The 12,109-nt window shown below is 35.5% G+C and overlaps 2 protein-coding genes across 4 annotated transcripts; both read right to left on the bottom strand.

The window, feature by feature from the left end:
- Window positions 1-1,003: 1,003 nt before the first annotated feature.
- Window positions 1,004-1,753, bottom strand: LOC116168498 (proteasome maturation protein-like). The gene is made up of 3 exons (XM_031484376.1): window positions 1,595-1,753; window positions 1,385-1,543; window positions 1,004-1,330 (listed from the first exon to the last, which is right to left on the bottom strand). Exons 1-3 carry the CDS (start codon window positions 1,595-1,597, stop codon window positions 1,067-1,069), a joined length of 426 nt encoding a protein of 141 aa, XP_031340236.1. The 5' UTR covers window positions 1,598-1,753; the 3' UTR covers window positions 1,004-1,066.
- A 5,385-nt stretch (window positions 1,754-7,138) lies between these two features.
- Window positions 7,139-9,982, bottom strand: LOC116169292. Of its 3 annotated transcripts, XM_031485349.1 has the most exons (5): window positions 9,745-9,982; window positions 8,631-8,749; window positions 8,316-8,417; window positions 7,448-7,633; window positions 7,139-7,399 (listed from the first exon to the last, which is right to left on the bottom strand). In XM_031485349.1, the coding sequence occupies exons 2-5, from the start codon at window positions 8,742-8,744 to the stop codon at window positions 7,262-7,264; spliced, it is 540 nt and encodes a 179-aa protein (XP_031341209.1). In that variant the 5' UTR covers window positions 8,745-8,749; window positions 9,745-9,982; the 3' UTR covers window positions 7,139-7,261. The 3 variants fall into 3 exon arrangements, with proteins under 3 accessions (XP_031341209.1, XP_031341207.1, XP_031341208.1); XM_031485347.1 differs by lacking the exons at window positions 7,139-7,399; window positions 7,448-7,633 and adding an exon at window positions 7,715-8,245 and having other exon boundaries at window positions 9,745-9,981; XM_031485348.1 differs by lacking the exons at window positions 7,139-7,399; window positions 7,448-7,633; window positions 9,745-9,982 and adding exons at window positions 7,715-8,245; window positions 8,819-9,706.
- Window positions 9,983-12,109: the final 2,127 nt, after the last annotated feature.

Raw genomic sequence — 12,109 nt, 5'->3', positions numbered from 1 at the left:
TTTTTATTCTTCCAAAATTTGTTTTTAATTCTTGTGCTTATTGAGCCTTCCACTCTCATATTCGGTACAATATATGTACTTGGGGTGGCAGTACTCACGTTTAGCGCATACTTGTTCTGCAAAAACGCGCTATTAGAATTATATGCTCTTTACCTTTCAATACGTCGTGCAGACCGATTTTCAAAGAATTAAGGATATTGATGGTAATAGACACCTACATTCTGGAGATATGTTGCTTAGGGTTTACAAAGAAATCGTTTTTTTTAAATCCTGAACATGTTTACAACACTCGACAGAAGATGTACTTAAACCCTGGCAAACACAGATCATCATTGTTTCAAAAAAATTTAACGTTTCGAACGTGTCAAATTTTTAATGCACTACCGCCAAATATTAAGGCCATTAAAACCTACCAAAAATTTAGATTTGCATTAAAACAATTTCTAGTAGAAAAAGCGTACTATCACCTAAATGAATACTTAAACATTTGAAACCTTTTAAAATATTTATTGCATGTTCGTCACAATTTTAGAATGTATCTTTTAATGTGTTTTTTTAAATGTGTCGGTTTGTTTTAATATGTTATACATTTTGTAATTTTAGTATTTGTGCTAAGTTTATTGTTTGTATGTATTAGGGACATGGTGTTGCCACCTACTATAAGGTAAAGCAACAACGAATAAATAAATGAAATGAAATGAAAGTCGTGTACCAGAACTCCTATACTAAAGCACGAGACCTACATTTACCATTTTTTTAGAGAATTATTTCTGTCTGTGACTAATTGAGAATGGAGCACCTACATAAAATATGCCATGGCGAGATCTATACAAGCTCAAGAGACATATAAGTAATAAGTATTCCTTAGTGGAAGGAAGATGCACTAGAAATGCTACAAACTAGATCCCGAACTTTTTCAGACATGGAAAGCGTACAATACGATTCGAGATTGCAATAGGGACCAACTTAGGACACCACCTCTTAGTATAAAACAATAATAACATGTAATGCAAAAAAATGTATTTATTATATAATTATTAGTTTAATTAGAAAGAAAATGCAAGTGTTAGAGAATTCCTAAAGACTTTTCCACCACAGCATGCGGCTGACCGGCCATTTCCCTAAATTCGGCAGTGTTATATAGATCTTCCGGCCATACTTCTAAATCACGGCCGGTTAAGGCATCGTGCATAGCATTTGAAGACGGCAAGAAAGGCAAGCGGCCCACCTTCTTCACCGCCAGCAGTTCCATATTTAACCGTAACGGGGCGTGCATTCCTTGCGTGTTTCTTAAAATTGCCATGTTCATCGCATCTCGATTCTTATGATACTGTAATCGGGATATTAATTTTGTTTGTCAATTGGAAATTAGGGGGGCTCATACGTTACGTTCCGATGAAATTAAAGGGTGTAAGTCGGCGTCTATTTCTCGACCTGCCAGTCCGGATGTGAGAAGTGTAGGTACACCAACATCAGTGGAGTCTTCGAGGATGGCTTCGTTAGGCGAGCTTGGTTTTGGTTTAATGGAAGGTAGTGCGAAACTCTGCAATTAAATTTGTAATTGACAATAGTAGCCGACGATTCATTTACCTACCATGATATTTGATGAGAATTTTACGAACTGTGGATAACACACAAACACCTAAAACTGTATAAATTTGTTAGGTTAATAAACACTTGCATGACAAGCACAATAACTTCTTTGTTCATAATAACTGTTGGTAACCCTGATGTATGTATAGGGTAAATCGAAATTTATGTGGACGTTGCATGTGCTGCCTAACAAAAAGGGGAGTACTAACTCCGTGAATATGCACCTTTTTAAATAAACCAATCCTTATTAGCACCGATGGATAAATGTCTCTTAAACTCAATGTAGGCTTTGAACGTGAACATTTTTATGTAATCTACAATAATGACGAGAGTATTAAATTGGAACTTGCCCCCTTTTCAAGGAAGTTCTTTGGTCGTGGATCGTTGGACGGAGAGTTGACCATAAAAGTCACGTCCAACGATCCACGACCAAAGAACTTCCTTGAAAAGGGGCCAAGTTCCACTTTACTACGTTATATGTCCTGAGTAAATGAAATACAAACTGCAAAAATTTGTAGTTGGTACCTAGTGATTTGAATGTTAAAAAATCCACTAACGAATTGATCCCGTATATGGCGGGAATTATCAAGTATAATTCTGATCGAGACAATTTCTTTGGAGTCCAGAATTGATACAAAGTGATCCAAAATTGAGTAAGCAAGAACATAGGAGATAAAAGAAGAATTGAAAAGATTGCGAAATTAAAGTTTCAGATATTTCAAGGGATGTAGACAATTGGACATGCCCGAGGCAACAGTACCCACGAGAAACTGTAAATAATACTATGAACAGAATCTAAATAAAATTATTAAAGCGTACAGCTATAAAAAGTGCTACACCAAAACACCTTAGAAAAATATTCCTTGCAGTTTAGATTCAGTAATTTACACGGGCACAACATGGCACAATATTAGCAAGTCTGGAAAACCTCTGAAGGGATCTCCCAACGAAAGAAAATGATTTTTTAAAACAAAACCCATCAACTTGTAAATTGCTCGGGTGATGGTTGATATAAAAACCCGCCCTACACTAACTATAAAAAACAGGCAGAACAAAATAAGATAGAACTGAGAGAAAAAAAGAAAAAGAAATGGATTAGAAGTTAAACCAGCAAAGGATGGAAAGCCAACGTACCAAATCACAAGTGGTGAATGCAAAAAGGGTAGTGCTAGCTACACAATACAATACACCTTAAATAAAGTCCGCTGATTTAATTATTTGAGATAGGGATACAAATAATGGTACAAAAAAACAGTTAGAGTACTGTTTACCCTAGGGCCTTAGGTAAAACTAGACAAAAAGAACAGTTGTTTAGTCGCCTCTTACGACACGCAGTGCCTTCTGCGGTAGGGTTATTCTTTCCCGACCCTACACGGGTAAAACGAATTCTAAATGTTAAAACCACCATAAAGACGAAGTACAGAGTCGCAGCAAACAACAAATAGTTCGTCTTCCACACAATGATTATCAATTTTTGTCGTAAAATTTGAAGAATTTTGATTTCGAACACAAACACAAAAGGTTCCCAAATCTCTTCATTCTCGGCCTGTGAGTTACGATCAAAATAAGGTAGATCCGTACTTTTTTCAGCGAAAACATCAGCGCAAGCAACCCCCTAATTAAAATTGGTCCTTTACGTTTTCCAGTTTTCTCTAAATTACATTCTAGAAGTATGATCAGTTTAGAAGACTTAATTGTGAAATAATTGAAGGTAAAAGTGAAAAACGTCCTTCTCTTCAAAATAACCACAGAACAACTGGAGATACGTAAAAATTTCTACAGCACCCAATTATAGCCTTTTTAATTCCAAACATTTTTGTCGCTGTCATTTTTCTGTACGACAAAAATTAAGACAGATAGACGTTTAAAACGTGTATTAATATTATGCAAGCACTGCCTTGTTTTAGCCCTTTAAGCTCACATCATTTCAAAACTAAGTTTTAAAGGGATTTGATGTAAATAGCGTTGTAGCTTTTGTAAAAACCTACAAAATAATTTGTTTAATGCGCTTTCTATCATAAAAAATAAACGAGTTGTTAAAAAAACGAATCCAAATGATCTACATGACCAGTATACATATGTTTCGTTCATTAGAATCTGACATACACACTTACATCAATTCCATACACTAGGTATATAATGTAGGTATACCGGGTGAATGCTTTCAAACCGAACATAGGGAATTAACATCCGAAAACAGTTTTTCGCTCCCCAAATTAACTTAGAGGGTTCATAATGGCACCACTGGAATTATGGCATTATGAACTCTCTAAGTTAATTTGGGGAGCAACAATCTGCGAAAAACTGTTTTCCCATGTTAATTCCCTATGTTCGGTTTGAAAGTATTTACCAGGTTTACAAGGCGATTCAAATAGAATATCACCACCTTGAAAATCTGAACTGTAGTTAAAGAAACAAAATAGACCCATGGGTTATATCAAAATGAAGAGTATTAAAGTAAGTTTTTTCCACTAGAAAATAGGTTCACATCAGATATTCAATATGACGAATAACTGTCGTTAATAATAAATTATTAACTTTTTGAGGGTAAATACCTTTTTTTCCATTAAACCACAATAGGGGTTGATTTTTAAGGGTTGAAATATTGAAACAATATTCCAAAGCATCTAACAATCATTACTCAACTCATCTGAACCAAATTTTGCTCATTTTAAGCTTTTAATATGTAGTTTTATAGGTTTTGGTAAAAATGGGTAGTTTTCGCCCCTGAAATATCAACATCGCCCATCGACATAACATAGATATTGAAGTGGAGGGTAAGTTGAACCAAATTTTCATGCAAATCGATGCATTTTGAAAAATTGCCAGGATTTACACTATTTTAAGTTTCGTTTCCTAGATAACATTTGATTGAGAAGTCTGATCGAAAAAGTACGAATTGTTTTGGATTCTACGCACCAAAATTAATAAGGAAAATTGTTTTCCCGAGAAATTTTGGTGCAGTCGATTTTTGGAAAAAAGGAAGGTTATACACTGCCTTTTTTTTGCCCCGAAAAAAAATTATCTCAGATCGTCCCGGAAAAAAATTTTCTTATAGAACGTGGCCTTTAGAATCCATAATTTCAAACGGTTCCAAGATTGGGCTACTAGTTCAAAAGTTACAGCCCTTTGAATTTTCTTTCGAAATTGGTTTCTAGTCTATAACTTTTGATTGAGAAGTCTGATCGAAAAAGTACGAATTGTTTTGCATTCTACGCACCAAAATTAATTAGAAAAAGTGTTTTCCCGAGAAATTTTGGTGCAGTCGATTTTTGGAAAAAAGGAAGGTTATACACTGCCTTTTTTTTTGCCATGAAAAAAAAATTGTCTCAGATCGTCCCGGAAAAAAATTTTCTTATAGAACGTGGCCTGTAGAATCCATAATTTCAAGCAGTTCCAAGATTGGGCTACTAGTTCAAAAGTTACAGCCCTTTGAATTTTCTTTCGAAATTGGTTTCTAGTCTATTGTCCTAGACCAAAGGAACATTTACTAGCACAGAAAACGGGACATTCATACGTTTTTTTGTAATAAGTATGATAAGAGAACCACATTTTTTGAAGGTTTAGTCAGTTTTTGGGCTGCAACTTTTTGGCCCGTTAGTCTACATAACTGAAAAACTTTTCTTACATCCTTATATCTTTTCAAAGCGATCCGACGTTTCTAAACAAAGTTATCGTGCACACGGACATACACACAGACAACAGAGAGACAGACAGCCAATATAAAATTAGAAGCGATCTCGGGGATTGTTATTAAACGACAAAAGTGTAAAATGATTATACATACATGAAAAAATTGATTTTTTACTATAACTTCTTTGTAATAAATGCAGCCTCGACACCATAACTAACCGAATAGCGAAAATAGTAGAACAATAGCTCTTAAGATAAAGATCTAGTAGCAACCGAAGGGAAGGACAGACGGACGGACAAAGTTGTCACAATAGCACATTTTTTTTGTTTCCTAGGTCGTCAACAAAAAGGCTATTCTTTAACTACTGTGTAAATTTCGTGGATGGTGGGGTGCTGGGAATTTTAGTAACGTTTGTAATGGGCAGAAGGGGGGGATGGAAAAGCTATTTAATTTTCCAACTTGGTCCAGATTAATGCCATCGATGTTGAGAGTGTTATTGATGCAGTAAGCTCCTGCAGTCCTGTCAGTTTTCGCGCCAATACAGGGTGTCTTAAATTGAGTAAATTGGCAAAGTTGTGTAGTTTTTGATGCTGATGGATATTCCGATGCGATATTTTGAAAAAAATAATTCGTTTTGTATAGAATTGGAACAAAGTGAAAATCGCCATTTTTAAAAAGTTTAAATATTTTAATTACAAAGAGAGCTACCTATCGAAAAAAAGTTTTAAATAAATGTTACATGATTCGATGGGATAAATTCAATGGATGCAGGAAATACATTGTAAACTTCGAGACAAAAATGTAAGGTTGACTGCTAGAGAGACATTATGGCATTATACTAAAAAAATGCGTTTGATCTACTTTTTTATTTAAGCATGCACCACTATTTTTTGGTACGGCAAGCATATGTCCGAACGTCCTTTTAGATTAGATACTCTACAGCTTTGCTCTTACATATATCAAATTTCATAAAATTTTGACAATCTTTGGATTAATTTATGCCTATTTTATTGCGATAGCCGTTTTTTGAACATTTCAAAATTTCATCAAATGTCGACGTTTTAGACCATTTTAAGCAACTTTTAAAGAATATAATTTTTTTCCGTCTGTAGGTATGTACGTACGTACGTACGTACGTTTGTTGGCAATTTTCTGAGAAAACGGCTCGACGGATTTTGTTGAAATTTTGTATATATGTTTTAGGCATACCGAACAGAAAAATAACGGGCGGGATTTTTGAAAAAAAATTTTAAAGCGCCGTAACGGCATCGAACTTTTTTTTTCAAATAGCAACCTAAAATTTTTGTTCTATTATTTGGAAGACCTCATTTTCCTGTGTACAACCTACAAAAAATTGGGCCGGGTTATATTATCAAAAAACGGAGAAAAAAATTGTCAAAATCAAAAAATTGTGTTGCATATGTGCAAAACGCAGCGATCTTGTTTCTGAAGCAATTTCCCGTCTGTAAGTGCGTACATATGTTGGCAATTTTTGGTTTCAGGTAGGAAGCTATTCTGTCAAGAATTTGACACCTGATTTAAAAATTCGGTTAAATTTTAAAAATTCCGCGCACGGGCCAAAGGGTCGATGCCCTGCAGAAAAACGAACACCGGTGTTGCAGGGGGAATTTTCAGAAGTGCTATTTTGGAAGAGTACAAATTTTTTGCCCTAGTTACGTTGATTTTTATTATTTTATTATATCTACCATTAGGTAATTCATTGAAATTAACACAATTACACTTAAATGCGTTATTACGTTAGTCATTTTCGTTGAATCTCATTTGCATAATGCATTTTTCATGTCATTATTCATAGAGAGATTCCTTTTCCTACAGGGAGGGAATCTCTATGATCTCGAACCCGAAAAAGTCACAACATTTAAGAAATTCGAAAAGATCAAAAATCCATTCTTGACGTTATTCAATGTTAATTAGATAAATAACGAGGTATAATAAATAAATACTCTACATGTTACAATTACACACTTAGAACATAAATAATGACTTTGGTACATCTACGCAGTTATGGCAACATTATTTTGGTGTACTCGAAGCGTCGGAGAAAATGGGTTTATCCGTCGTAACTTCGCTTACAAATCCCTTGACACCAAACATCGCACGAATAGACGGCCTGAAAATCTCCAACGCCCTTTGCAGCCGAATGGCGGAATTCTAGAACAAAATAACAATGCGAAACCAAACCAAACGGGTGACACTTACAATCATTAAATCGCTGATCGCGGTGGATACGCGCGTAATTGTGGTAAAGGTAGATCCGAACAGCTGACTAGGAAGTTCAAGGGATGCAGCTTGTCCCTTTTCAAAGATTACTATGTCCTCGGTGGTCGTTGGGCGCCTGGTAGTACTCGATGGCTTAACAAATGAAGTTGAGATTGATTTGCTAGGCTAAAATTTCGGCTCATTAATTATTCACTAAGACGACTCACAGCAGTAAGTATGCATTTCAACCGCAATAAAACGACGATCAAATACAAAAAAAATTTATTCAGTTTTAATAACAAGTTAACATACATAAATTACTGTACATAATTTACATAGAGTAAAGCTAAAGACAGTCATGAAATATATACATACTGCAAATGGGTTGATGTGTGGAGATAACAACAAAATGGATTTAATGAGTATAGGGCAAGACTTGCAAGTTGCAGAACGAATTTAACGAGTATAGCCACCATCATCATCATCGGCTATTGACACTTTCACACCCACATTTGCAGTAGCGCCACCGCCTCCACCCCCGAATAAACTACCCAAATTAAAACCGCCGCCGCCGCCCGAACTCGACCCCAAACTACCGCTTGTAATTTTGCTCGTTACAAGCGTAATAAGTGGAGTAGCCGCTTGCAACTTCTGCCCTATTACTCCCGTGATTGCTCCGGTTAGTGTGGCAACCGAATCTTGGGGTGGTAAAATTCCAGCTGCCGCATTTTTTGCAACATTGGTCTTATCCAACTGGATCACCCACGCAGTTTTCTTATCGATAAATTTGTTGATTTTCTGTGAATTACGTGAATGAAAGCGAGCGGGGTGGGTTTCTGTGGGGAATGGGGTGAATGATTCAACTTACGTTAAAGACGAAGCCCAGTAGAGCGTTTTTGATCGCATATTTGCCATCGGTTGCCGCTGCTACTCCTCTTTTATCTCGATCATCAACATCGTAAGAAATTTCCTGCAACGAGAAGAAATGGTGAAGCACAACTGGTTTTATTTGTTGCATTTGCATATGCCGCACAAAACGCTTTCTCCGTACTTGACGTAATAAATTCACTTTTGATTTGCTAAAATTTCATTAATCGAAAGATTGCGTAATTAAACAAAAAACAACCATCAAAACTTTCGATTTCATCTGCAATATGCACTTTCGCCTCTTTCTCTCGCTCACCTGTATGGGATCGATCGCTGCGTCGGTATTATCGATTTGCCTCTTTATGATAATCCTGCTCTCGGCAAAATGCAACACTAAGAGGATTCCAATAACATTCCAAAACTGTCGCATCTTTCCTAAAATGAAGAAGAATATTATTAAAGGCGCACCACGTACGGAAATTGCCAAAAATATTAAGGGCTTACACTCAGCTGGCTGGCTTAAGAGTGAATGCGGTGAATTTTAAAATTCCTCTGGTTTCTAACGTCTATATGTAGGTCGCTTGCTTTCGGTAAAGATGGCGAATGTTAAAGCGAGTTTAGACGAAGAAAAATGAAAGGGGTCAAGGAGGGTAATCCAATTAACCACTTCAGCTGATAGCAAGACCATGTGGACCCCCTCCCCCTCCCCAAATTGTCATCTGGACCAACAAAATTTGAATTGGGACGCGTTGTCTGGAGAAAATTGGGAATTGAGACAGTAGGACAAGCCTCACTACGTTCAACGCATATAAATCAGCGTTAGCGCAATAACAACTTATTACAACATTGATTTTTTGACACTGGTCAATATTAATAAATTGCTCGAGCACGTACCCTACTTGGCTCGCCATGGTTAAGTGGTGATCTCTGTCAACTAGGTACATCGAAATTCGAGTCGAATACAGTAATTACACAATTAAATAGACCTTTAATTACCAATTACAAGTTTTTAGTGTTGTCATTTACCATTAAACACTTACTCTGTTGCAATTTTAACCAATGTAAAATTATGTTACCTAATAAATGTAGGTAGGCGATACTTTCTAATCCTTGTTCCTTTGCAGTTTACTTCGATTTGAACCCTTATTAAATTTCGCATTTAAGCACTGCTCTCGATAATTCTAGTATAACGTGTGCCGGCGCTAAAACTACTCAGATAGCCGTATTACATAATGAATGTAATTTTCCTAATTACATGGCTGCCTGCAATTTTTCGCGAACCAATTTTAATGAAGGACGAAAGCGAAATTCGAGGCGTTACTGCTTTAAATAAATTACGTTTTAATGTATATTTAAATTAACAATAATTATAATAACGAAATAAAACTTTCACGCGCTTCTGTTACCAAATATAAAAATTCTATAGATACCTGAAATGCCTTGCCAAAGTTGATACTAGTCTTCAAACCACCCAACTGTGTCACTTTAAAGCTATGAAAGTGTAAATTTCGCGCTCAATGTATCCCGAGCGCATTAAAATTGTCAAGATACACTTACGAAAATTGTAATAAGACGACTTCCCAATTATGAATTTACAATCAAGCACACATGACACTTGCACTTTTGAATTCAAACGGTTTTGTCTTACCGATACCAGTAGTCCCCACCAGATTACCGGCACTCTCTCTTTTTTTTAATACCGTAATAACTTTCAGATCCTTGATCGATTTCATTCTCCGAAGAAAGTGCAAGTGTAGGTATATTTCCAGCGGTTTCGGAAATTTTGAAAACTAACCCCATCGTAAAAATGAAAGTACAATCAAATTTCCGCAACCGTTTAAGATTTTTGAAAGTTAATATTGCAGAAAAAAAACGCGGAAGTTTTACTATTACGGACCTTCCCTGTAATTTTCTATGGATCATCAAACTTCGATGAATTGAAAATTTAGTGATGTATTTAATATAATTCGTGTTCATGTATTGATTATACTATACTTGTTAAATTGGAGTATCAGATCTTGTACATTTCCAATCAGGTACTGAATTTCGACTTTGATTTATGGTGACAAAAAAAATTGAACTGTAATGGGAAACAATAGCAACAACATGCTTTCGTCCAACACAACATTTTCAATTAGATTATTAGAACATATAAATTTTTTACAAGCTACTAGCTACCCTATCTTGATGTACAAATATACTGCGCCATGTAGACAACGAGCGACAAAGTCACTTCTAGTTGACGAATATTGACCAACGTTTAATCAATTAGCCCCTTAACCATTGTCTACCTATTGCAATTGCTAAAAACAGAATTGGAAAATTCGAAACCGTTAGTGAGTTATCGTGTTCACGAAAGTCCAAAATCATAAACTCGCTTTTTGTCGGTCGTTAATAATTCTCATCTTTAAGCGTTACGGCTGCAAAACTTAAAATTTTAAATTGCATAATATAGCAATTGAGTATAGGTTGCGAATTCGCCATTATAGCTCCCTAGCATGAGCTAGGGTAGCTATTGCGATCACCCTTTTTTGGACATGTCAACATTTCCTGAAATGTTGACATTTTACATGATTTTAAGCAGCTTTCAAAAAAAACATTTTTTCCGTCTGTATGAACGTACGGATGTTGGCCGAGATAACGGCTCGACGGATTTGCTTCAAATTTTGGGTATGTATATTACGCATAAGGAAACGAAAAATAAAAGCAACCTAAAATTTTTATTAGGCTATTCGAAAGACCTTATTTTTCTGTGTACAACCTACAAAAATTGTGCCAGGTTTTATTACAAAAAAACTAAGAAAAAAAAGGTCAAAGATAAAACACTAAAATTTTTTTCGGCAAAACTAAATTAATTCTAATTAGGATTACAATTATTTCTTATGATGCCTTGTGACATTAATAATAATAAAAATAATTGTTGAGGTCCATCTTGATATGGATTATCACACAATGGGGTCAATTGTTAATGGAGATCCTAAACACAAACCATTCCCCATAAAACTTTAATTGTTGTAAAATTCAATTAAACCGGAGTTTAGAGCAAAATACTGAAGGAAAATTATTACTTACTAAAGCAGAATTTAATTGGAAAAAAGTTCAAATTATAAATTATACAACAAGAGTGGACGATGCTGGAAAAGAGAGGTTAATTATTGGTATGTAACGGTAGCTAGTTATACCACAGATTTATAGTATATTTAAAGCTGTGATTATACTTACAGGAAAAATATTATTTAAATTATGTTTACATATTAAATAGTTGAAAGGGTGCAATTAGATTTTCCCAAGTGTGTAGGATCTCGTGCTTTAGTTTGGGATTAAAGGAATGGCCCGAGCTTAAAATGTGGTTGGCAAAGGACGACTTAGCATTTAAATTATTATGTTTAATGGCAGCAAAATGTTCCGCGATTCTAGTTTCCGACCAGTTTGACCGAGGTAAAAAGCGTCGCAAGTGGCACAATTTAATTTGCAAACACCGGATTTGACTAGCTTGTCGATTTTATCTTTTGTCTGAACGAGGCTGTTTTGGAGATTATCTTTGGACGAAAAGGGGATGTTAATGTTGGAGTGTTTAAAAAGATTCTTGAAAGACGACCTATAAACGGCAAGGAAAAGTAGTTTTGGGGAAGACATTCTTGTAGAGCTTTCGGATTAGGTGTTCTGGGTAACTATTGTGCTCTGCAATTTGGAAGATGATATTCAGTTCTTTTTTAAAATTCAGACGTTTTAAAGGAAGGGTGCATAGTCTATTGAAATAGGACCGGAAGGCAGATCATTTATGGCAAAGTGGAT

The sequence above is a fragment of the Photinus pyralis genome, unplaced genomic scaffold, assembly GCF_008802855.1.
Source record: "Photinus pyralis isolate 1611_PpyrPB1 unplaced genomic scaffold, Ppyr1.3 Ppyr1.4_LG4, whole genome shotgun sequence".
In the NCBI taxonomy this organism is placed as follows: Eukaryota; Metazoa; Arthropoda; class Insecta; order Coleoptera; family Lampyridae; genus Photinus; species Photinus pyralis.
This window is presented reverse-complemented; position numbering and strand designations above follow the sequence as displayed.

What these genes read in the sequence shown, in the direction of transcription:
- LOC116168498 (XM_031484376.1), bottom strand. An exon ending in TAATTTCATCGGAACGTAAC is followed by an intron (nt 1,331 to 1,384) that starts GTATGAGCCCCC and finishes TCCCGATTACAG; the next exon opens with TATCATAAGAATCGAGATGC.
- LOC116169292 (XM_031485347.1), bottom strand. Translation starts at nt 8,744, where the DNA reads ATGCGACAGTTTTGGAATGTTATTGGAATCCTCTTAGTGTTGCATTTT. An exon ending in CAGCGATCGATCCCATACAG is followed by an intron (nt 8,418 to 8,630) that starts GTGAGCGAGAGA and finishes TTCTCGTTGCAG; the next exon opens with GAAATTTCTTACGATGTTGA. An exon ending in TACTGGGCTTCGTCTTTAAC is followed by an intron (nt 8,246 to 8,315) that starts GTAAGTTGAATC and finishes CGTAATTCACAG; the next exon opens with AAAATCAACAAATTTATCGA.